The sequence below is a fragment of the Netta rufina genome (genome assembly GCF_964035555.1).
Source record: "Netta rufina genome assembly, chromosome: 5".
NCBI lineage: Eukaryota > Metazoa > Chordata > Aves > Anseriformes > Anatidae > Netta > Netta rufina.
In genome coordinates, this window is record NC_140128.1 from 12,795,074 (window position 1) to 12,821,583 (window position 26,510).

The 26,510-nt window shown below is 48.0% G+C and overlaps 1 protein-coding gene across 3 annotated transcripts in view; it reads right to left on the reverse strand.

The window, feature by feature from the left end:
• The window catches only part of PRDM11 (PR/SET domain 11), a 40,244-nt gene extending 14,639 nt beyond the window's left edge, over positions 1 to 25,605 (reverse strand). For 2 of the 3 annotated variants that reach the window (XM_084288217.1, XM_084288216.1), the window contains exons 1-5: positions 25,395 to 25,605; positions 11,221 to 11,339; positions 10,583 to 10,686; positions 9,603 to 9,865; positions 8,561 to 8,628 (exon numbers count right to left, since the gene is read on the reverse strand). In XM_084288217.1, coding sequence (XP_084144343.1) covers positions 8,561 to 8,628; positions 9,603 to 9,865; positions 10,583 to 10,686; positions 11,221 to 11,336 — 551 coding nt within the window. In that variant the 5' untranslated portion in view covers positions 11,337 to 11,339; positions 25,395 to 25,605. Of the gene's footprint in view, positions 1 to 1,424; positions 1,838 to 8,560; positions 8,629 to 9,602; positions 9,866 to 10,582; positions 10,687 to 11,220; positions 11,340 to 25,394 lie in introns of all 3 variants that reach the window. The other variant, XM_084288219.1, reaches the window with a different exon arrangement.
• Between the last annotated feature and the right edge of the window lie 905 nt (positions 25,606 to 26,510).

Genomic DNA, 26,510 nt, shown 5'->3' on the forward strand with positions numbered 1-26,510 from the left:
GTATTTTGGGGAGACAAAGAAGCCTGGCCTTTGGTTGAGCCTCAAAATAGCCAACACATTTGGTTCCTCATGCCAGACCCCTGCTCCCACATTATTTCTTACATCCTCCTCATCAAGAAAGACACAGATGTAGCACTTGCTGCTCACAAAGTCTGTGCTGCAAGGCCACTATGTGGCTTGCCACCACTGGGTAAGGTGAACAGGCAGTCAGGCATAGCAGCAACAGGACCTCATATTTACTGGGCAAGCACACTTGATGCAAAAACAAAATCAAAGCAAAACACTACCAGAAAGCTCTTGTTAGTCTGATAAATATCTAGTGATGTGCCAGTTCATGGGTAGAGGCATGCCAAGTATAAGAAGAGATGATATTTCAGTTGTTGCAACTGTCCACTATCTCCTTGCTCAAGCTGTATTAATTTTACCTCTGAAATAGCACAACTGGCTCCCGAGATAGATGCAAAGAATGACCAAGTCCCACTTCATCAGTACTTGAAAGATTTTCGTCCTTGCGTTCCCACTAACAGTGTTACTTCAGATATGAGATAAGACCTAACATGATAGGACAGTGCCATCCGTGATGTATTAGTTGGCCTACTTCCAGGAAGTTATCTCCTCTTTTTCTCCTGTGTATCTCTACAAGCTCACAGACCAAGAAGTTTCCACCACCACCACACAAGAAAACCATATATATGCAACTGGGGAAAGACTTGCAAAAAGCAGCTCATGGTTCAGCACCGGAAGGTATCCGAGAGTAGTGATGCAGGAAGATTAACTCAGAAAGCAGGGCCAGTAGTTTCTTAAAAAAGAGTGGAGAAGGGAGCCATTATCATCTACCTTTTTCATAGCACGTGCACCGAGCCTTCAGACCACTAGTAAGAAACCACTGGTGGCCTGGCCTCCTGCCACAAGTGGCAGTGATGACTGAGCTACACCCAAGAGCCCTCTTGAAAGGAAGATGGTTACCATGCAGCGATCCATTAGTGACAGGCACACGGCTCACAGCTTGACAGCTCTGCCGTTTTACTGGGGTGCATGCAAGATGAAGAACTCCTAATCCTTCACAAACGCTCTTTCACGGACTGGAGGCAGTTGCACTTCAACTACTGCTGTTCCCTCACTTGTAGGATTAGTTCAGGCTTATGACCTGTTAAGAAAGTGTAATCCAATGTCTACCCTTAGAAGACAGAATGGAAAAGGACTAGATAAATAGATAAAGGAGATGATCTTAACTCAGAAACAACCTTCCCTCAATCCATCTCATCACCCCACGATCACCAGAGTCTTGCCATGAAACCAAACACTGCAGCAGGACCTGGCCTGACGGGCAACCCCGCACCTCACAAAAACACACAACGCTCCTCCAGTGTCAAACTGAGAAAGGCAAGCATAAGACAGAGAGGTGTTAAGGCAATGATACTTACAGCTTGTTGACGGGCTGTCAACCACGTCCAGATCCGCTCTCCGGAAGCCGTGCATCTGGCGTGATGAATGCAGTGTTGACTCGATGGCTCTCTCATGGGCGGTCAGGACGATGGCCGAGGGCCGCCCCTTGCTGCTGGGGCTAGAGAGGGACCTCTGCATGAATGCCAGTTTGTCCTTGGTCCTTCTCTTCATGTCGTCCCATCTGTGTTTAATGTCTTTTACAGACCTGGGGACCTGGCTGACTGATGTGATCTGCCTGGCTATGTCTTCCCAGATCTTGTCCCTGTCAGCATGGGATAGACGCATGGTCTCCCTCCCAAACAGCATGGCTTCATTTCGGGTCACCTCAGTGACCAGAATGTCCAGTTCTTCTTTGGAAAACTTGGGCTTCCTCTTTCGTTCAGCCATGTTCCTTGGGTTGAACATCCCACAAAGCACAATTGGGTAAAAGGAAATCAGCGCAAAGTATCCCCCTGCATCCAACCACTTGACCAGTGCTGCTCCTGGGCAGAGGAGTTTGGTGGGATCCAGCTCCCCCCCACCCTCAACAGCCTCTCCGTTTTCCCTCTATCGCACCAGGAAAAGGCAGTCGTTTTGTTTTTAAGAGGCAACTTACAAGCTTAAAAAAAAAACAAACAACGAAAGACAAACACCAAGCGAGAGCAGTGTGAAGGAGCCTTCTCAGCTTAGCAGTTAAAATCAAGTTTTACACTTAGCCTGATGCCCTGGCTTACATAGGAGAATTTCAGTACAGCCTTGTATCGGTTGCTGCAGTTTGTATTCAGAAAAAAAAAAAAAGCATGAGGACTCGCAATCATATTCATGAATTAGCTTCAAGGTGTCATTGCTTGAAAGCAGGTTCTTGAGGAAATTTAGAGGCCTGAAACATATCTCATTGTTCTGCCTGGCAGAACATACCATGGAAACTTTTACACTACCCTTTTTGTTAAAACTCACAGGATCTCATGCAAAGGCTACACACTAAAGTGGATTTTTTATTTTTGTTTTCAGGGGAGAGAGATTTTAAGTAGATTCATGGCCAATTTCTGTAATTTGTTTTTCCTAAGGAAAAGTCTCTTCTTCAGCACCACGGCACTGAGCCTCCAACGTCTGTCTGCTTCACAGTAAGCTTTTGTTTTACCCAGAAATGGTTGCCATTTCCTATTGTTCTCAAAAGGAATGAGGCCACCCACTTGCTTTTCTTGGCTAGGCTTTGCTGTCACTGCTGCTGACAGGATCCTGCGCCTAGCCTCTGGTGCTTCAAAAGAACAACACGCAGCCTCAGCCCACTGAGGAGCTGCAGCCATTCTGAGAAATAGCAATTCTGTGTGGCGCCTCCAAAGGGGGGTCGTGAGCATTCATTTTTCCAGCTACAGTCAAAGGAAACTTTAAAAAATAAGCAAAATATTAGTTCTGAATATGTTTTTTTTTATTGGGGGAAAAAAAAACAACTTTATCTATTCCCTAGGGAAGGAGGAAACGGATTGTGTGAATATGCAATTCTGTGTGTAAACAGGGTGGGATTGTGGATAGGGGAATAATCCGCAGCCTGGGCAATGGGAACCTGTGTGTAAGCATGCAATGCAGCACTGAAGGGATCAGGCGGCTGTGGATGAGAAGAACCACTGGGATATCTTAGTGCATGTGTTGATCTGAATTATAACAGAGTGAAGTAAAAGGTCAAAACGGTTCCTCTAGTGTTATACACTTTAGAAAAGATTGCTTTTACTTCTCTTCAAGCAGTTAAAAGCAGGTATGTTGGGGACTTTTTTGAGAGAGGTCAACTTTTTCAGCATTCATGTGATATAATTCTAAGTATTTTAAAAGGAAGTTCTCAGAAATCTGCGTCGGCATGGACTTTTTGTTGAGAACACAACACATCCGAGGTAAAAGACTTCAGCTTTAATATAAATCATTCCCCAAACCATTACTACAAACCTAGCAAACTAACGTTTAAAAAGGATATCAAGATGTAACACAGAAGTAAAACATCTTCATAGTTAGGACACCTAACAACCTTAACATTGCTCTAAAGTGACACTGTGGGAGGGAAAACATATTGGCTTCCCTGTATGCTAAATTTTCTGTTCATGCTCCCAAATTAAATGAAAGCAAAAATGCTGTTATTAGCATTATTGTGATATTAGGGAGAAAAAAAAAATCTCACTGGGATAGCTCAGACCCTCCCATTCCAAGAAATGACATTTAATCCTAAAATCTAGGCTGGATGTCCCATCTCTCACAGCCAGACTTCAGCCACCCCACAGTACTTTCTGAGAAGCTGGAATGAGCCAAAGGCCTCACTTGTCCCACATCGGTGGGTCCTGCTGGCACCCCAGGCCTTTCAGCGCTGCCATGGCCCAGCAGAAGGGAGGTGGTTTGGGGTACACTCATGTGGAAGGAGCTTGTAGGCTTCAGACTAAGAAAAACTCACAGAAAGGTAAAGTGACTCTCGTCAGTCATCATCCTAGTCTCTTCTTAGCACTGTTACACTTCTGTTTAACAAATCTTGCTGACACTGCTGCCTTCCATCAGGGAGAGTGTCAGAAGCTGTGAACCTTGGTTGAAGCTGAAACACCAGTGGGAAATGCTGCTCAGACCCAAGGCACACACGGGGAGAGCCGGGAGCTAAGTGCACAGAAGTATTTCACCGGGACAACTGTAAATTAATCCTTGAGATACTGATTTGGTGAAGCTTCGTTTATGTAGGGCCAGAAGGAACGTTTAGGGAAGATGGTAATTAAATGATGGAGAGCCAGCAAAGCACTTGGGACACTGATCTCCAGGAAAAAAAAATTAAAAAAATTAAAACAAAAGGAAAAAGGAGTTTTCCCAGCTGAACACTGGAAGAGGGGGGGAAAGGCTATGTGAAATACTGAGCAAGAGAACATTTACTATTTGATTTTTATCATATCCAGCAAAACTGAGCTTCGTGTGTATTTTCTTTGAGTACCCACAGCTGCACAGCACCATCAATGCCTCCATGCACTGGAAACAAACCTGCACTGACAAGCTGCTCTGGTGAAAAGAAGTAACACTGTTTTGCTAAGTGACCCTTGGTAGAGGTGGACTTGCAGTATGTAATTCTCTCAGGAGCTGCTCAGAGCCTCTGATGGGGTCAGGAAATCTGTGCTCTTTCTCCTCTGCTGAACCTATAGCTGCTGTCACCAGCACAACTGCACCAACGAGGAATTAGAGCCCCTTTTTACTCTTCCCAGACAGGATATCCCATTAACTGCATTTAGCACAACGTCTAGCAGACCCAGCTATTCAGGTTTCAGGGCTTCCTCACATCTGCTCCAGCAGGACTTTGGTCAAAACTATTTACGACAACGTAAGTATTGCAATAACAAACTCGCCACACAAAGAGCAATGAGTTCTGGACAGTTTTGATCACTTAATTCAACTAATGTTAGGTTCCCAGCAGGCATATTAACCTCTTCCTCCTAAAAATGCTGACAATATTACTAGTTTCTGTCAGAGAGAGATTTTTCTGCTCATGCATTTCCCCTAGCATGCAGGTTATCACTAGGAGCAGTCACTGTCAGCTGCAAGTACTTCTCTGGGGATGCTGTGTGGGTTTTACAAGCTCCAGAGGAGGCACAGCTGTGGGGCTTTTAATCTCCTCTGTAGCCCAGGTCAATCTGAAAGTGTAAGACTTCACAGCTGTTTCTTTAAAACGAAAAGTGAAGTTGTAAACTACATGAGCAGTGGGCACTTAATGATCACCCTTACAACGACATCAACCAACTCTAAGCCTCTAAAAGGCCTTTGCTTCTAAGAAGCAAGCATGTAGTTGCTCCATAACCCTGGGGAAAAAAATAAATTACAGTGCTCACAGTCCTGCAGTGCTTTAGTTTAGGATCCGTTTGCTCTGCATAACTCTCTGTCTGTAACACGTAAGAACATTTGCGCCACTTGCTAGAAGGTAACAGAGAGCAGTATATGAAGCTCAACAAAATGACTTGTGGCTTTCACTCCTCCTGAACACAAGGATAGTGACAGTAACCCTGGTTATAATATATATATATGTATTTTTAAAGAGGTCCTTTAAAATCAAAGCAGAAACTCATTGCTTAAAGTTGTATTGATCCGGGTTTGTCCTGCTTTGAGTAAGCCACTGGAATGTGTGACCTCCAGAGGTCCCTTCCAAGCTCTAGTGCTGAACGAAGATCAACCCGCAGACATCTCCATTATAAGGAAGATATAAAACAGTCTTGCTCCCCATGGCCTCTCTGTCATCATGTTTTGGAGGGGGAAGGGAACAGAGAGGAAGGCAACAGAGAAAGAGATGAATGAAATTTGCACTAGCCTTTTCACAAGGACTGAGGGAGAGGATGAATTTCAACTGTACTAAAAACCCAAGAACTGAGACAGTCCCATGTAAGAATGGACAGAGAATATATATGCCAAAATTAGCCTGGAGACCCCCCACACGAGGCACTGCACTCCAGCAATTCGTTTAGGCACCACGAGCTTGCAGGTGCTTCCTATCCTGCACCTCGGTCTGAACAAAGTGACAGACACACAGGGGCACGTTTCCTGGACCTTCTGAACAACTTTCAATTTTCGGTCAGATCCGTTTTTTTTAAAGTAGGATCCCCAACAACCGAATAACAGAATTTCCTCAGAAGTAAACAGGAACAACAGCTGGTTCTGTGCAAGCCTTCAGAAGACCTAACCTCAGCAGCAGCAGTGTAAGAATTTATGTCCAAGAAAGCAACAGTTTTTTTGACGTTTGCTGTGATTCACAGTATTCAGTCACTGAGTCCCCAGAAACAAACAAAAAAACATAGGAAGAGCTTTACACACACCCCTGCAGTTCAAAACTGTGGAGTTTCATATAGAATTGGAAACAACAGCACTTTACGCTAGACAGAGATAAGGGTGTGTTATTGTGCCAGTGGCCAGCTTAGGGGAAGATGCTTGCAGTATCAGGAGCATCCTGACTGACTCAAGAGGGAAAGGGCAAGAAGATATTGCCATTGCCTTGTCATCTGCTATGCTTTGTACTCCTTCCTTCCTTCCTTCCTTCCGCTGCCCTGGGTAAACAGGGACTTGAAATTAAAACAGCGAGTGCTGTGGTGTACAAATTGTTCTCAGCAGGAACATGAAAATGGACTCAGATGTGGTAGTCAAACAACAAAAACAATCGCCAGATCTACAAGAAGAGAGAGGAGTCAGCCCAAGCTGCCCTCCCCGTGCCATACCCACCTACCCAGAGGGTGAGTAGATCTGCTTTGCAAAGCACTCCATCTGTGAGTGATGGCAAAGACCACCATCTGACAAACAAAAAGAGCGCTGTCTACAGCATCCTGGAAGTATGATTTCTGTGGGTAATCTCCGTGACAGGCAATATCCTAGTGCACAATATCGAGTGCATCTCTGTTGGAAGGCCAGCAACGTACAAAAGCAACTCTTTTTGAGGACCGCTATCTCCACTTGTACTGTCTGTCAGACTCCAAGTAGCACTGATATTACAAGTATTTTCCAAGAGTAAAAACAGAAAGATCAGTAAATATAGCCTGCACTGGTCCTCTTCCCTACAAGTTGCAAATACCCCCTTTACTGTCCCTACCCGTCTCACAAAACTGTAACCTCCCTGCCTTTCAAAGCTGTACAAAATGGCCCAGACCACATTCGTCTTAAGACTTATCCATGGCAAATACATGTTTAAACAAGACCATTCTGTTCTTTGGTGCTGGAACCATGAGTAATGCCCATATAAATCCAGATATCAAATCCAAGTTGGTGGTACTAGGAAGAAGAGTTCATCACACGATTTTTGCTTTCCAGGACTGTTTTCCCCCACTTTCACTGTCATCCAGATCACATAAAGAGGTGATATAATCCAAGCAGAAAAGTCTCACTGATTTCTGAACTTCACACTCTTTACTTCAAGATATGCATCTCCTACCTAACTGTCCATGATACCACTGCTTTTTTTGGGAGCGACGACTCCAGTCTCAGCACAGGACTGGCAGTTTCTCTCATCCAGTAGTGAACAACTGTAATGGCTGGAATTCTTACAGAAAAATTAGATCATTTGCAGAACTTTATGAACGTAAGTATCAAAACAGCTGTTATCCATGCAAGGACTCATATGGAGCAAGATGTTGTGCTACCAGCTTTGATCAGCTACACTGGTTTTACATCTATACGTCTGTACTTCATGCACTCGCTTCCTGCAGTGACCAAAAACTGAAAATCCCCAGCATCCAGGCCAACAATCCAGTTAACCCCCACACTAACTGTTGTACAAAATGCCTTCCTGACAACAACTGCTTCCAAAATTCACCCCTGAAGGCAGGATTGGTCCAAGATGGGACAGGCCACAGTACACAGCACTGTCCTGTTCAAGTGACTCGCCACATGCCCAAGGGCACATCAGTGTTTTGCCTCTGCCTCAGGAGGCTGCAAGAGTGACCTACATACGCAGATATTTGAAGCACTGCATTGTTTTCAAACATTTTCCCTTACTGCTGCAGTCAACGAACCAGAGCCTGCCACACTCCTGGTTCAGTACTAACTGGTGTTTGAGTTCTGCTCTCTTGAGTCCCTGGGCCGGCAGAGGGAGCACAAGCACGCTCATGATGTCTACAATGGGAGCTGCAGCAACTCACTCCACGTTTCTCATAACACAGCAGAGCTGACACTACCTGTGACAGCCACCACACACAACTGTTTCAAGTGAAGCCCAGAAAGGAAAAAAACAAAAAAACACACCTCTTTCAATGTCTGTCAATTAGGAAAGGACAAAAAATACAAACAGAACAAATACTACCTCAGGGATTTGTGCAAAGCATTTTGCAAATATTTGAACATAAAGTAAGGAAAACAAAAAATGTCGTGAGATCTGTCAGCATTTCTAAGAGCAGATAAGTAGGTTTGGTCTTTATCATTTGTTCTCATTCCAGAAAATAGCCATGCTCTACACACATCCTTGTTTTAGTTCCTGTCATTGACTCTGAAGGATTCTTAACACAGCAAATGCTGAAGAGCACAAGCAAACCCTTTATGGAAGTGGTTGTGTCGTTCTGGTTTGTTTTTCTGTCGCACAAAACAAGGAGTGTTTGATGGCCTCTCTCTGGAACACAAAGCCCCAAAACGGAAGGTAGAAGAGAACTGGACTCACCTCATCCAGTTTGCTTTGGTTTCATCTGTCCCATCGATGGATTTATAGCGGTTGTTCTTGTCAACGATCTGCAGAACAGAAGAGATGCAAACATGTGAACTAGCTGGTTCAGACAGAAGGAAGTCTGACTTCCAAATCTGTTTCAGTTTTAGCCTCAGGTCAGGACATAAAACTATGCTGGAATCTAAGTTTTCATAGTTATGGACTGCTGCACAGGGCATTTGTGTGGAGGCTACTCGGAACTTGTAGCTAGTCTGGTGACTTCTTCCTATGTACAAATATATGTAACAGAACTATGGATGCAGCCGACAAAATGGTTAAGTCCCAAGATACAAAAAACGTCCTTTTCAGGGCAGAGCTGAGACACACGTTTCACAGGCACAAGAGTGTGAGCAGCCTTTCATACAAGAAGCTCTCCTTTTTTCCTACCTAGAGTTCAAGTCCCACATCTTATTTTTAACAATAATTAATATTTGTTGATCTAGTGATACCTGTACCTCACTCATATAGGATTTTAGTACTAGGGTAAAAAATATGTTTTTTAGTGTTGGAGGCTGCTTGTAGATCAGTTCCTGATGGACTGGGAGAATTGCATCTCCTCTTTCCTGGCCTGTTGGGCCACCTGCTCTGCTCAAGCTGGATGGGAGGGATGTTGGAGGCCTGAGAGTGAGCTCTGCAAGCTCTAAATATGATCTTTTCTCTCTCCTCGAAGTGATCATCAGAGCAGAGGAGGTACTGGAGAAGTCTTTGAGACTGAGTGGGGATGGAAGAACATGGCAAGAGGGAGAGGAGAAGCAAACTCTGCTTCCTACAGCTGTGAACTGAACTCAGGCTTCATGTCACCTGATCTGCTTTCACTTATCTCTGTCCTTAAGCCACTAATCATTATAGCAAGTCAATGTTAGCCCATAGTCCACATGGGTCAGCAGAGGAGCTTTGGGAAAGGGGGAAGATGGCTAAGCTCTGGCTCCATGTGCCCCCAAGTCCCAGCCCTGAGCTGTGATATTGGGAAGCCACTTTGTTAGGGAGACACCTCACTTACCAGCCACGAGAAGAATCCTGCAGACTTGTCCTGGCTGGAGATCTGCCCCTCATACGGTCCAAAGATATGACCTTTGGGGATCACCTCGTTCATACAGCGCACGTCGTTCTCCCCGCTGGGCTCTTTCACCACCTCCATGCCAGGCGGGATGGTCAGCGCTGCCCGGTCTGGGATGCCAACAGGCACCGGGGTGTCGGAGACGAACACAGGGGGGCCGTGGTTGGGGCACTCATCCACGAAGTATTCCTGGCAGGACTCGCAGACTGTGAGTGTGAGGGGAGCAGGGGTTAGGTCAGGCAGATGGGATGCCCACACCAGCTCCTACAACATGCTCTCCCAGCACCTCAGGCAAGCAACAGTGGTGCCACCAATGCAGTGAGAAATCCATTCATTGTCTGCAGGGAGACCCCTGCAGATTACCCATTAGCAGTGACCTTCTCTACCCAAGAAGCTTCTTGACTCCCCACACACCAGAGGGAAATGAAAACCAATATCCTCACCTACAGCCTTCATCTTGTGCTCTGCAGAGAGACATGGCACGCCAGGCACTGGCCCTGTGGCCAAACAGGGACTTAGGCCTACAATATTCAGGGTATGCCAATGGAACTGGCACATGTTTTCTTTCCCAAAATAAGAGCAAAGAGCTGTTGTCCACACCATACTCCCTTCTTAGTTTCAGGTCTCATACTTTTGGCTTTTGCAGACTCTTGGGGTTTTTCCATGTCACTTGAACTTATATTGTCATGCTTCTAGCACACTTACCACCTATCTCCCTACCACTGCACAGCCCCATGACTGACAAGCCACTTTTGTGCAACAGCTTCCCTATCAGATGTGTCTTAGAAGACCCACGCATGTTTGTCCCTGGCTTTTTCCTTCCTTGCTTACTTCCTGCCCCAAACCAACAGGCTGTCAATTAGGAAAGCCTGAACTCTATATAAGAAGAGGCATTACTCTTCCCCCACCACCAAGACACTTACACCAGAAATCCACTTGCTGGAAGCTCTTGGTCACGATCAAATCCCGTTTCCCTTTCAGTTTCTTGGGCTCTACATCCATGGACTGCGGATCAGGCCTTCCAGAGCTGGGGAGAAAACAAAAGGACGATGACTTTAAGCTACCGAGACCTGGGAAACTAAACGAAGAGAAACAGAGGCAATCAAGCCATGGGGGCTAAACAACACTTAGTCAAAGATTCAGTTTGTCATCTAATCTGCCAAAAGTCAATACTTGAGAGGCTTTATGGTTTAAACCTACAGGAGTTAGTGGCTTCAGCTAGAGCACCTCCACCTATGACATGCACCTGGCCTGTCCCACCCACTGGAGACTGGCAGAAAAGGCTGAGCTGCTCTGCTGCAGCCCCCAAAACGTGCTGATCAAAGGCAAGGCATAGCCCTCAATCCAAGCCAGCACAAGGCTGGGTGTGAACTAGCACGTGTAGCACACACGTGTCTATCACATGAGTGGGTGATCATCCCTGTCATGCACCTCGAGGCAGATCTCACAAGAGAGGGTTTTAGCACCTTTGCGAGGTTTGAGCATACCCCTCAAACTTTAAGCTAACGGGGAGGTGGAGAGAAGAGGCGAGAGTGCATCTGACTGAAGCTCAGCCACGTACCAAGGTTGTCCATACTCCTGGTCCCGATGCGGAGAGCAGGCCTCTGTTTTTATTGTCACCATCTCCCCTAAGGAAGCCTGGGTCTGGTTCAAACAGTCCTTCAAGTTTTCACTCATGTTCTGAAAAAGAAGGCAAAGGAGGAGAAAAGTGAGCAGCCAGGAAATCACAGCCTTCCTTCCTGAGGTGAGGACCCAGCCAGCAGGTTCCCCCATAACCCTGGGCACCAAGAACAGCCACCACACTGAAACGGGGGCACCTACATGCATACATAGGTGGAAACCCCTTCCTGCAGTGGGGACGAAGCAGCAGTTCAGTCGCAGGTCAGGTGAAAAATGTGAGACACCGTGGAGCAACCCGAGGCACAGGGAATGCGAAGTATGCTCCACCGCGCTCACTGAAAACGTTGCACACAGAATTTAAGGCTGATTGATGGGACGTGTTACTGAAAGACAGGGCACAATTATTTCAGAGCAGGTTTTCGGGGACAGAATGCCAAGAAAAAGGAATACAGGTGGCAGCATGAACCAGGCCATGCCTATGGATTTAACACATCGGTATTCTTCTGGGAACAGAGCAAGGTATATTACAGCTCTGAAGATGGAGCTTTCTGTATGCTTTGGGCACCTTTAACAAACAGGTTAAGTGCCAACAATGCCCTGCAGGACTCTGACAAAACTGCACAAGTCATGTTCTCCATCTTCCTGTCCCTCGCAGTGGATGGAGCTGAGCTATCACCACCCTTCCAGACACAGGTCACTGTAACAAAAATGCTTCTCCTGTGGCCCATCACAGGAGCCAGGAACTACTTAATGACACTTAAAGACAGCAAGCGTCAAACCAATAACCCCTCACACCACTTGCTACAGGGTGCTGCTGACCAGAAAACATTGGTGTGGCAAGTGATGATAGTTAAGAGTTAGTTCAGTTAATCTTAAATTTTTTTGGTAGGGCCACTAAGCATCAGAGCTTGAGACAATGAATAAAACAGAGGGTTGCTCATATCTTTGCTATATTTGTCTCAAGATTTCCTCTAAAGTGCATAAACTGGCTGTTCTCAGGCCTGCTACCAAATTGGACAGGCTTCATGGCTGCTCCCCCAAAGTCTCCTGTGACCCCCTTCTCCACATCGGCTGCCTGATGAGACATTGCATATGAGCAGTGCCCAGCGGACGGGCCTCAGCAGCTGATCAGTCCCCTTCTGTCAGGGAAGCTGATGGAAGAGCCTATCCCCATCACAACTCTGCTCTGGACATCCTGAAATTCGTGTTCTTAGGCCACAAATCCCCGAGGACAGGAATTTTCTTATGCCACACACGCTTTGTGGACGACTGAGCACCATGGAAATCTGGTCTGCATTTGTACCCTGTTTACAATAAGAAGGAACTCTACTCCCAGTCTTTGTGGCTCTTCTTTGTGCCGAGGGACAAATGATTAATTTTTCCAGCCCAACTTCTCACATGCCAAAGAGCAGCCTGAAAGACCTTTATCATGTGTGTATCAAGGAAGCACTGGTTAATGTTCATACAACACTGAAAGCAAAGCCTCAACCTAAATTCAGATCAACCTAATCAGACACATGCAGACACACAATTTATGCCTTGACAACATATCCAGCACAGGATACACTCTTTTAGAATTACTATAGACATTCAGAAAGAAGGGGACGGGGGTGCTTATCATTTCAGCAGGCTGAGCCCCTGGCCTGCATTCTCTAGAGAGAGAGGAAAGAGAAAGGTCCTCTCTCCACAGCCAAGGCTACCAGAGGAGAAGGAAAGGTCTTTCCTGAGAAGTCTGCAGAAAAGCAGCTCAGGAGGAAAAAAGCAGCAGCTGTGTGTATGTGGGGCATTGCTTAAGAAACAAATAGATGGATGCTGCCCCAGAGCTGACTAGCTGCGGGGCCTGTGCTGGCGCGGGCGAGGCGGATGCTGGCGGTGGGGCAGATGTTCTGCAGTGAACACTGTCCGAAAAAAAATCACACATTCGGGAAGCTTGGAGGACAGGGCATGAGGAATTTCATTGCCCGCAAACCCCAAGGCCTTTTAGTAGGAAGAGCTGCAGACACATGCCCCTGCGAACAGACAATGGCTCTTCCTCTCCCATTCTTCCTTGAGGAGATTCCTGCGTTATGAAGCAAGAGGGACCCCAGGACTGTGCAGCCTGACCTCCCGCGCAATGCAGGCCGTGGCACTTCCTTGAGTGAATTCCTGGCTAAACGACAGAATATCTCCAAGAAGAGCAAGGAAAAAAATAAAAAATAATAATAAAAAAAAATAAATAAAAAAAAAAAGAGAGAAATGTAGCATTGATTTTACAAATGGAGGTTCCTTGTTTCACCACACGGTGTATTTTCCAGCCCTTTGTTCTCATGGTCCCCCCGAACTCACTGCAACTTATCAGCAACATTCCTGCCCAGCACTGACAGCCATGTTCTTGCAGGGACTGCAGCAGTACCTTGCACTAAGATAACACCCTCCCTGCTCCGGCTCAAGATTTCCATGTTTGTGTCCAAGTCCCACATTTACTTTCTGGCCAATGTGCCCGGCTGGGATTTTGTGTTCAGCAAAGCACCGCGCTGCTGTAAGAGTCCTAGCTCCTGCAAAGCTCTCTGGACACCACCCCTGCCAGCGCACCTACTGTCACTGTTCCTGGGTGCCTGGTTTTACATACCATACTCATGTAACTTGCTGTTTTCTCACCTAGCAAGCATGAGACCACACCCCTATCAGTAACTCGTTTTTTTTCTTCATTAGTGACTCTTTCAAGCCTTGCGTTGTCCACAAATACCAACACTGATTTTGTGTTTTCTTCCAGGACACCAATAAACTTGTTGATTAGCATTGAGCCAAAAAACTGAATCCCAGTGGACACAACTAGAAATACACCCGATCGAGCATGGGTTCGATGGTTCTCTTCTTGATACTGTGACCTTTCATTTAGTTGAGTTTCTGTTTATTCAGTGTGACAGGCTCAATCATTCTAGCTGCGTATTCCAGCGACCTGTGGTACAACTTTGTGCATTGAAGACTTAAGACACACCACCACTTTTACCTTTATTGAGCAATAATAAAGCAGCATCACAGGATGACATCAGGCTTGCAAAGATCTATTTTCCAAAAATCTATATTGATGGATTATTACAAATAATGCTCCCTTTCCTCATAGCCAATCAAATCCCTATCAGCTATCATATTATTTTACTGGATGCCAACTTCAGACCAAAGGTAGCCTAATATCCCAGTTTGAACAGATTAAACTTGGTATTAGCTTGCTTATTTATGACTTAATCACTAGCACAGAACATTTTTTGTCAGTCTAACTTGTTTTGAATACATTAAAAAAAGTTTCTAGTGTTTACAGCCCACAGAGAGCTGTTCAGCCAGCACTTTTAAAATCCCTCGATTTAAGTTAGCCAAAACAGCCAAAATGTTCTGCTTTAGTAGCTGTTGTTTGGTAATTTCCCAAGCTAATATTACAACAGAAAGCACTATGCTGCTGCTGTAATTGGTATCATCATCCAACTTACCTAGCTTTTCCTTGGGTTGCAGAAAAGAAACATTCATCATTTCTCCAGTTCCAGGTACCAGCAGATGACCATGCTTTTAGGACTCTTCAAGTTCCTGATGTATATAAAGCTGTATTTAATTTTTCTAAATTCTACCTCCCTCTGTTTTTGATTTTTTTTTCTTTCCTAGTTTTCCACAACTACAAGATTCCAATTCACATTCTACACTTTTCACTGCCTTCTTCCACTTCATTTTCAGGCAATTTTTACGGCTGTGTTTCAGGTAATGTAGATAAGCAATGCATATTCAGAGCAGGCTGCTTTGGTTAACTGCTGAAGGCATTCCCAGGATGTACATGTCCCTGTCACCATCAACACTCTCATTCCCCTTAATGTCAGCATGCACACAGCCTACTGCAAAATCCCAGCAGCGTGTTAGGGAAGACAATCCCTCGGTCAAAGGAATGCTGTGAATATCCAGGTGCTGTTTACACACAATCCCAAGTCCTTTGGACAGTGGACAGTCATGGTATGACACACAACAACCCTTAGGAGGTCTGGGACACCAGCGCGGCTGCTGCAAATCCCAACAGGCACAGGCAGTGCCATGTCATCTCTCCCTTTTTCACTACAAAGCAAGCAAGAACCTGTAACATCGCTGCTAGACACACATTAAGAACTCCAGTGGCTTTACCATGTTGCTAACAATAAAGGAAACAGAAGGCACAAGCACATCTGAGCTGTTAACCTCAAATGTGCGAAGAAAAGTCCAAATGGGGTTAAGCACGAACGAACCTGTGAATTCCTGTCCTCAAGAATGCCGTCTTTATCACTGCCCCTCTTGTAGTTATTAGTTAACAGCCACAGACTCTTATCTGTGTGGATCAGGCTCCAAAACAGAGCTTTAATTTTACGTTTTACTGGCGCATTTCCCAGATTTGGACATTCTTGCATGTGAAACAGCCATATAGGAATCCATCCCCTCCTCAGTACACAGCTCATTCCCTCCATTTCTCACTGCTGGCCTTCTAGGGGTCATCGCCTCTTCTTTTAAGAAAGATCTTGCATAGCTAGTGTAACATTTTAAAGTGTGGGCCCATGGTTAAAGATGGACTTTAATTCATACGCTTTTTCTACAGTTGCATATTATTACCAGAAATAGTAATCCAGAACACTTGGCTACTGACGAGTGCAGAAGGGGAATAAAGCACTGCATTCAAGGCTCTGTGCTCCCCCCGACAGCCACGAATGACCCAGGAGGACTATTTTCCTCAAGGTGCATTCACTTACCAAGGACCTTGGCCATGCCAACCGTTTCAGGTCACTTTATGATGCATCAGCTGGCTACACAGCTGGCCATGCAAGGCTGCAACCCATGTAAACACCACTGGATCCCGCAAGATGAGAGTGGGAACCAGTTTGTTCAGAGGAGGTCCCTGTCCACAGACGGACACTAACCCCATGTTATGACGGGAAAATTGCTTCTAAGTCAACAGCCTTGGCTTAACATCCCCCTGCTGAAGCATGATGTTGGGGGAGAAGCTGTCCTGCAGCCGGTGGCACAGCTAAGCGATGTCCTGACATGGTGACACCGGTGACCTGCCTTCTCGCCTGCTGCTGGGCTCTTCCTTGACAGCCTCAGTCAGAACAAGGCTGAAACGCATCCAGCTGCATGAGGTTGAAAGCTGGGGCACTTGCAAACTCAAACTTTGTGAACATTATAGTGGCATGGGCGATGTAGGATTTGAGCAGAATGGGCTGCAAACATGACTTGTTTTAAACATTGCCAATTACTTCACTACGGTTGGCAGCCATAAACTCAGTGGAAGAGAAGTATGACACATTTTCTTTGAGTTTTGAGCTCTCGAAACAAAGAAGATCAGGACTGCACGAAAGACAACTGGAAACATCACTGATTTTGCTGCAGTTTTCTGAAGAAGTTTTAAGAACAACCTTCAAAACCACAGGACTTCAAACAGTTTCACAGCAGGGAAGGCCGAGAATTGTCAGTGGTTTCAGCAACCACTCAAGACCAGCATCTGAAGTGACAAACAGCATTCGGGTGCCGTGACAGTGAGTTCCCAGTATTATCCTCACTGCATTAAGGGCTGAGGACAGGGGAAGTCCCGTTTTCCAGCCTGGAACTCCTCCTTTCATTTCAAGTTGACGCAAGACACATTCTGACTGTCACTCTTGTAAGGTTTGTTAACAAACGTGCCATGATCTACCTCAGGATAGACACATTTTGGACGACTAAGAAGGAAAACAATGTCTAAAATAATCCCCGAGTTAGTCTAAATTAGTTTGTCTTAATTGAACCCATGGTTGCTCCTAGTCAAGGTGGAAAACACCGTTGACTTTACAGAATTTAACACAAAACCCTGTAGTATGGTCAGTTCAGAGCGTTTACCCTTTGTTGATCCAAGAGCATCATGGCACAATAGCAGTCTCTGCAAACTGGATTATTTGGCGCAACTTCTGCACATTAAGTGTTGAGTAAGGAGATATTTGCACAGCAGGATGCTGACAAAGTAAAGCTCCCATGCAACCTAAGCCTCTCAAACAGTGCAGCACGCTATGGAGCAAAGACAGCTGCTCACTGCAGCTAGAAGAATTTGCAAGGGACTTGCATTTTTAATGTACATTGAAAATAATTCCCTCCAACCGAAAGCTTCTCTTTTTGGTGTATTTGGCTCTTTGCACTGATCTCCATGATTCATAGTTTAAGGGCAGAAGGGAGAATTAGGTCAACCTGACTGATCCCCTCCAAGTCACATGCCCTTACCTTGAGCCCATAAAGGGGACGAAATCTCCATCTGAGTCTGGCTAGGGGAAGAGGAGCCAACAGAAGTTCATTTCAATTGTTAATCACTGCCGCTGACAAGTTATATATGAATCTTTCGAGTTTTGGGCACCAGTCAGCAGTTCTTTTAAAGGGCCCTGCAACCTTGTGGAAAAGGCTGAAACACGCAGCACGTTGGGGGGCTGCTTTGAGCAAACAAAGATTTGCTTCCAGGGTTAATGGCTGTAAGAAACCTCACCATCTTTGGTCAGGAGTGCCAGTTGCACTTCTTCGCCTTTGGCTTCCTCAGCATAATATATACGTACGTGTATGAAGTTAAACAAACAGGAACAAAAATCTGGTACTAAAACAAGATGCCACTCAAACAACATTTTTCTCCCCAAGGGCAGAGCAAGAACACAACCAAGTGGCAGATGTAAGCCTTGTTCCTTAAGGTACTACTGGGAGGTGTTTGGATAGCAGTAGCGATAAGCACTGAACAAAAACACATCAGTGGCTCAGTTCAGTACGTGTCCCCATCCAGCATTCTCAGCTTTCCAACAATTTTCATCGTTCTTCTGTGTCACTGTTCCAATTTGCTGTACGTTATTTTAGGATGCTGGCACTGGAAAGCCACGCTGATGTAAGAGTGAATCTGAAGTAAACATAAGGGCTACAGACATAAAACTGCCTCCGTACCCCTATTCATTACTTCCCCGCTGGTGTGCCCAGACTTGCGGTAGTCTTTTTCAGCCATGACTTGGCACAGAAAGCTCCGCAGAGCTGCCTGCCCCTTCTGACCCCTCTGCTCTTGCAAGGGATGGCTTGGGATGCAGCCTCCCGTTTCACAGGTTGTGTTCAGGCCATTCCTCTCCACGGTCATAGCTCTCCACTTGTCTATATGAAAATGGTTTTATTTTCTGTATGTTTTTTGCTTTATATATAAGGGTCCGTTTACCAAAAGTGATTACTCCACACAGCTGTCCTGCCCTTGTCAATAGCTATAGTTCACCAAACTCTTTTCAGCTACACATTTCACCGGTGATGAGTCACGCTTTCTTCTGCATCACTGAGTAGGTGTCAAACAGAATTGGCTTCTTTCTTCCCCTCAGCTCAAGGGAAGGGTCACCAAGTCTACTTCTTTGAAAATGCAGGCTCCGCGTATCACATTGCGGAGACTCTTCTGTAAAACGATCAAGCTCTAGCTTAAAATAGCTGAATTATTTGCTCCCTTCGTCTAAGGTGGCAACGCCAGGCTTGATCTTTCAGCGGTGAAAAACCGTTTTCTATATTCACCTTAACGTTAAACCACAAACGGTTGATTTATTTGTGTGCTAATACTGTCCTTCAGCCTAGCGTATCCTTCATCCTCCTTACTGTTTATACTGCCGCTTCAGTTTATTTATTGGATGCTGACTCTCTATCAGTCACTACCTTCAGTTCCTAAGCCACTTGTATTTTACAGGTATTCTTTGGCATCGGATATTAATTGGGTTCTCTTGCACCGAGTTAACTGCCTTATGTAGTCTCAAAGTGTATCACAACTACTTAGCCTTCTTTAAACCAAATTTAAGTTTCTTGAAGAATAAAAACTGACCTGTTAGAGGGGTAGAAGACACTCCCTGTAACATCAATCACTTTCAGCTGAACTTCAGTCAAGTTTAATTGATCTCTTTATGTTTATCCAGGGCTGGCAGCACGCTATCCAACCCATCACCTCCTTGGCCATCCGCATGGCCATTTTCAGAACCGTCCCAACGCAATTACTCTTCCAGTCTCCTGGACTTTCTGTGATACACAAAAAGAGGTGAAATATGATCATCAGCAAGCTCAAGACATCCCCTCGTTAACACAGCGCCTGCTTTGCTTCAAAGGAAGGTGCTCAAATGGCCTTCTATTACGCTCATCCGTGGAAAGACTAAAAAGGCTGGAGCGAGGCCACGCTCGGTGCCAGGCTGAGCCACCACAGCTCAGTGTCCAGCCAGCCCAAAACCTCCCGTGGATCAGCAACACCAGCGTTTCATGAAGTTTAACACTGGCGAGGTAAAAAGGGAAAGGAAAGGGAAGGGAAGGCATGGGGGCGGGCAGGAAGCAAACCCAAGTCGCTGCTTTCTAAATAGCAGATGTGGCTATTCTGGCGAGCAAACTTCCACCTCAATTTCTAACCCACAAAGATGGGAAATGATTCATGAAAAATCAACAGGATAAAATTAGCTGGAAGGCAGAGAGATAATTCATGCAACCCAACCGTCACGGGCTGGAGTGCCAGCACTACCAGCGCTGCCTGGCATTTCAGCCTCCGGTGCCCTTCAGTGACTGGCATCCGGCCAGCGATCAGCCTCACATATATTTCCTTACTGTCTAAATTAGCTCCTCTGGAGAGCACATCCATCTTACAACAACACAGCCTTTCACTCAACGCTTTTCTAGGAGTTCAAGCTTTCTTTCTTTTTTTTTTTTTTTTTAAATGTTACCTGAAGTACTCTGTCTTTTTTTCTTCCACCGGTGGTAGATGGGATGGACTGGCAGGACACAGGCTTGCACACGCGTGCAAAGCACAGCCAAGCTATGCACGAAATCCAAACCCATCAAGCCAGAAAGCTCAGTGCATGTCAGCAGAGCACTCTGTCCCTGCACCAAGGCAGCAATAACTGAGCCCCCGTCCGCCTTTATGCACAGCAGTGTATACACACACCTTAATAACGCCGGCGATTTTTGAGAAACTGCCCCCAAACTCTGTCACATGGAAAGCACAAGCCGCAAAACACAATTTTATCCTTGATACGGCCACGTGACATCAAGTTTCTCGAGCAGCCGGCACTACTCGCAGATCACAACCCACAGCTCTTTGCCCTAACAGCAGTTGAGACACCTCCCCCACCTCCACCAGCCCTCAGGACTTCCAGTAGGTATCTGGCCACTGTGCAAGACCCCTTCCTTGCCACCACCCCAAGGAAAAGCTTCAGGAACCAGCTGCCAAAGCCTCTGCAGCCTAGAGCAGTGACACCTCCAGGCAGGCTGTCTCAGCCGCAAGGGGGGTTCCCATTCAGCTGAGATGTAATGTCAATATGAAATCCTGCTCTGGTGCCATTTGGTACCATAACGCTTTTGTTGAAGGATGTTACATGACAGCTCCTTGATGCTTGTTATAGTGGTGTCACCCTCCTTGGGCTACAGGACACACCAAGCAGCTCCTTTCTTTGTACAGATTCAGCCTTTTGCCTCCATCCCCTCCAAGCTACACGGGGGGAAAGTGAAAAGATACCCGTAAATCGTACTCTTAACTGTTTCTAAAACACTAACAAACTAACTCACCCCTTGAAAGGCACCAATGAACACACGGAGCAGAATGAGCACAAGTCAACGGCTCTACAAAATGCAGGGAAAGCAAAAGCAAAAGCCATATTTATTTCTCCTCGTTTCGTACCCTCTTGCAGGCCATTACGGAGATAAGATCTCACAGCACAACAGACATTATTCAGGGCTGGTAAATCTGTCTACAGGTTAGGGGCTCATGTTACACCGCTTGGATGAGTACTGGCTGAGCGTGGGTCACACCGACCCCCTTTCCTTGGTGCAGGCTGCAGTCCAGATACTCCCAGTGTCAGATCTGCCAAGAAATCAGATATCCGTGTGCTGAATTCACCACCACCACCACTTGATCTGCACATTCCCTTCTATACAGAGAGCGAGGGGTGTTCAGATCCTGCCTATCCTAATGCAGCAAAAAGTTTCCAGCAGGAGCCAAGCGCCTCTAGTCTACCCCTTCAACACCCCCCCGTCAAGTGTCTTCGAGGTAAAGGTGTCAGGTTGCCCAGAAATAGCTAATCCTTTACACTACGGGCATTTTTAAAACGCTTATTAGTAGAAGCACAGAAGAGCTCATTCAATTCCTGTCCAAAGAGAAGAGGGGGCACGTCACAGGGACTTCACGCCTGCGAGTCACTGGTGGGCTAGAAAAATTCACTGACTACACCAAGAGAGCTCAAAGGCAACATTTCAACACCTGACGACCGAGTGAGACCTGGTTAAAAGGAAACACAACCACCAGTTAAGTCCCTCAGACCTAAGGAGCACACGTTAACATCTGATTTAGTTGGTGCTAGCTCTCAACACGTCTAGGAGACGCAGTAAGTGGATCCACCTTTCTGGAGGTGCTGTCCTTGCAACAGCAACGCAGCGCTGGCTGGCGAGGTTCTGCACAAGAAGTCAGGTACTGCTGCACCCATCGGTCAGTCCGACACTATGTGGTTTAGGAAAAAATTGTTAAGGAACAATGCAACTTATACACTGTACATACAGTTTTCTTTGTAAGGGGAACAAAAATTCAGTAAGTGATTTGTTTCTGTTCTTCAAAAGCTGATTGACCTCATATGGGCTCAAATAAAAAAATCAACACCAAAAAAATCAAAAAAACAAACACTGCATGCCTAGGCAAGTACACAGCTCCAGAATGTATGTTATTGTTCACAAAAGTATGTCATCAATACCGATTTTTCCTTTAGCTTCCAAATGCTTTCATTAATTTCCTCTGAATGAAAAGACTGGACTCTGCAAACTGTGGCATATTTAACTTCTGCATCAGCCTTTCCAAGCAAAATGTCTCCAATTGAAGGAGAGCAGCAGACCTAATGAAGTACTCCCTAGTAGCTTAGGAAAGAAAAAATCAAAACAAACACCACAAGAACAGAAGCCAAGCACACAGACACCAGCAAGTCAAGGATTATCCAAACGAAAGGTGTGAAGAGGGATGTGCTCGGAGTGAAAAGGTAACCCCAGCCAAACTTAGGACGCCTTTCAAGAAATATAGTATGTACACCTCGTCTGCTCAGCTATTTGAGGCTCCGGGTGTAGGACTGCATTTCACTGCACTCAGTTTATTATGATACAGTTTACACGACACGTTTTCAAAATAAAGCTTCGTTGTACCGAGTGGGAATGCGCTGGACAACATTTCAAGTCGATTATCAGCCTGGAAACAGCTGATGTCCCGGGCCAACATCAGCTCCAATTACTGGCCTTCAAAATGATACGCTCTGAAGCGGCGCTCGCTGGGAGCAAGCAGAAGCCGCGTGCCCACGGCACTCTGATGCTCGCTGAGAAGGGTGCGAGCACTGCTCCCAGGTGTGCCCTGCCCACAGATGCAGTGCTCCTGATGTTCAGTGCTTGGCCTTGCTGCTGAAGCTCATTTCAGTGCCCCCTCGGGCTAACCCTTCCTGCAGCACTGCTGCCAGCACAGTACTGGAGAGCAGGCTCCTGAGAGAGGTGCTGAATTTTGGAAATCCTGCCTCCACCTCCCTCTGACAGTCACAACCCGAGGCACCTACACTTTTAATAAAGCCTTCAAAGGGAAGACACTCACTTTCAATGTTAAAGATCCACCAGCTTAGACTCCTTCACCAGTAATCCTTATGTTCATACAAGTGCCTAAAGCACATTTATCATGAAAAATGCAGAAATTACAAGTTACTACCATGGCTTGGGACATGGTACAATTTGCCCACTAAAAGAAACCACAGATTCACTGGTCAGACCACGGAAGTAAAACTATTCTGGCTGAAAAGCCAAAGCCTAAGGAGGAAAAAAAGAAAAGGGGCAAAGAAACAAATCCATTTGTCAGCATGCTCAAATGGGACGACTTCCCTTACGATACCCTTCTGATGGGCCCCTTATTGATGGCTGTTTGCGACCGAGGGACTGTGCTGAAGCGCTGCTCTGCAGTATGCATTACCGATCCCTCTCCAGAGGCTGCCAGATTCTGCAGATTGCAGCTTAAACCTTAAATTATATGTATAATGTTTTTACCTTCTGACTGCAGAGAAGCTGTTCCGAGTATGAAAGGCTGGACGGCTGCCTCCCCGTGTTGCGGACAGAGGAGCCCTTTGAACAACAGCTCTCGAGGATGTAGGCTATCCTGCTCACACAAGCACAGCATTGACCAGGAAGCATAATGGCAAAGGTTTAAGTGTCAATATTTTGAATTGCTTCACTGTCTCTCGGCAGAAACATATAGGTTCTTGCAATTATGTCCGTAGTTTGGGATGGAAGGAGGAAAAACGCCAGTGCTACCCTCACCAGCTCTAGCTTAAGTCAGAAACCCACATGGTAAGGACAGCGACTAGACATGTAAAGATCCACACTGCAAACCCAACTCCAGACGACAACTCAAAATTTGCACCCCTTCCCCTCTGCTTTCTTCCCTCCCTGCTCTCAGCCTTCCCAATCCTCTCTGGTATCAGTGCAGTGCCTGCCAACCACGTGATGGGCATCTTAAACACAAACATCTCTAATGTGGGATGCTCGTGCTGCCCTCCTCATCAGGTCACTCCTCCATCCACTTTGGCAGCCCTCACCTTCCCGAGAAGCCATGCAACTGTTTTGTGTTTTCCACAGCACTTTGCTCAGCCTCTTCTACCTGCACACTTTCTGTTTCTGGAGCACTTTTCCCTAGCCTTCTTTCTGAAGATGCTGCTCAGCAAGGCAAGAGCCCGCCTCTCGCCTTGTCCTCTGTTTTTTCATCAGGAGGTTGGACTCGCTACTGGAATCCACTTTCACCAGCAAGTTCAGCTAGCAGGGATCCTCGAAAAGCAACATTTCACAGCGTCATGTTAGAAGGACCACTGCTCCACAGGCTTTATTTTTTCTCCTATTTACGAGAACCCTCAGTAGCAGAAAAGAGGTCACCGGGAGAACGGAAGAGTCAGCGCCTGTGAAATTAAAGCCTTCTTCACCCGACTACTGCGGAGGAGGTCAGTGCAGAAGACGACGACGCTAAAACTGCCTGCAGCGAGCGGCACGGCATTTCTGGTCCACGCCACTTCCCCCTGCACCACAGGGCTTCAGGCAGCAGCGCTGCAGAGAAGTGCTGGCGATGAAATACTTCAAGAAGCAGAGACACAACGGGAGAGACGCTGAGCAGGGATGCTTGTGGCCCTGGCACTTGCTCTGTGACAGCGTGAGGGCACGTGCTGGCTCCTTGTCACCAGGTCCCTGCCACAGCCCTGGGGCTGAAGGACCCGTGCTCATAGAGCTCCACGCTGCAGTAAGGAGAACCTCAAGCCTACACTGTTAAAGAGCCCGGATTTCTCCAACTGCCAGAAAGCTGCAACCCAAATCGAGGAAGGAAAGCTGTTTTTGCTTGTTTTGGCGTTCTCAGGAAGACTGGTTGTTCGTGGGGCTCGGATGCACGTTCCCAGTGCCAAGCTGGGAATCCACACCAACAGCTCCCACCTGCCCTCCCACCACTGGGAACAAGCCTTGGGTCTCCACACCAAGCTCCAGCGGCTGCTTCCTTCCCTCTGGAGCCCCCCCAGTTCATCTGTGGCGCTATAACTCGGTTATAACTCCGTTACCGACCCCAAACCCCTCATTTTGACGTTCAGCCTCTCCACGCAAGCCTCCACACAAACCCCACCACGACCACCAGCGACCACTTTAATGATGCTACCCCAATATCCCCAACTTTACACATTTCCTGCTGCTGAAGCAGCGCGAAGCACCCCCCTCCCCACACACCCCCCCGCCCCCCCTCCAGCCCCTCCCCTCCGGGCGCTCCCGGCCGCGGCCCCCGGGGAGCCCCTGGCCGCTCCGCCCCGCCCCCTCCCGCCCGCCCCCGCCGCCCATTGGCTGCCGGCGCTGTCACTCAGCGGACGCGCGCCCGCCGCCGCGGCGCGGGCGGGAGGGGAGCGGCGGGGCCGGGAGGAGGAGGAGGAGGAGGAGGAGGAGGAAGAGCAGGGGGCGCTACCTGGCCGCGGGTCGCCGCCGCCCCGCCGCGGCCACCCCCCGGCGCGACCCCCGGGCGGGGCCCCCGCGCTGCTGCCCTCCCTCCCTCCCTGCCGTCCCCCGCAGCCATTTTCGTGGCCACCTTGGCTACCAGCGGGGCTGACTCACCTCGGCGCTGCGGGCGCGGGGGGCCCGCCTCGGCGTCCCGGGGGCGGGGGGGGGGGGGTGCCCGCTCCGCACCGGGGTGTGGGGGGGGCCCGGCTGGCTGCGCCCTGCCTCCCCGCCGCCCCGCCGGCCCCGCTCGCTAGGCGCAGGCGAGGACGGGTCCCGGGGCCGGGCCGGGCTCGGCGGAGGCGGCGGCGGCTCCCTCCCTCCCGGCCGTGACCACCATCTTATTAGCACAGGAAATGACATGGAGAACGGAAGAGAGGGGCGTTCGGGGGCCGAGCCCGGGGACCCCCCGAACCGGCGGGGGGAGGCGCCGCCGGCCCGCCCGGCTTGGCTTGGCCCGGCCCGGCCCGCTGGGGCTCTCCCGGGGCCGCGCCTGCGAACGCCCGCCCCGGTGCTTGGCGCCCGAGGTGAAGCGAGAAGGGGGGGGCAAAAAAAAAAAAAAAAAAGAAAAAAAAAAAAAACAAAACATGCACAAAGCAGGAAAAAAAAATAAAGCGAGGAAACCCAAACCGCCCTCAATTCCCACCTCCTGCTCCGCAGCCTGCGAGTTCCGCGCCGAGCCGGCGGCGATCTGCTCGCCCGCAGCCGCCCCGGCCGGGCAGGGGCTCGGGGGGGGCTTTTAAGGACGGAGGAGCCGGCGGCCGAGGGGCCCCGTCCCGTCCTGTGCCGTGCCGGGCTCCCCCCGTGCTGCCCGCCCGCAGCCGCGGCCACCACCTGCCGCCGGGCCGGGCCCGCCGGGCCGCCCCCCCGGGGAGCTCGGGGACAGGCGGAGGAGCGGCCCCCGGCCACAGCGAGGGGGCTCCTGCGGGCTCCTGCGGGCTCCTGCGGGCTCCTGCGGGCTCCTGCGGGCTCCTGCGGGCTCCTGCGGGCTCCTGCGGGCTCCTGCGGGCTCCTGCGGGCTCCTGCGGGCTGTGGGTGCCCCTGGTCCTGCCGGGGTGTCATTGCCCCCCGCAAGGAAAAAGGCGAGCCTAGGGATTCGTTTCTAATCCCCCCCCCCACACACACACCCACACCTCAAAATAAAACCACCAACAAAACACAACCCACCCGACAGCAATAAGAAGGACCCGGCCCCCCGAGCTCTGCGCAGAAATCATGGGCAGCGTGATGACT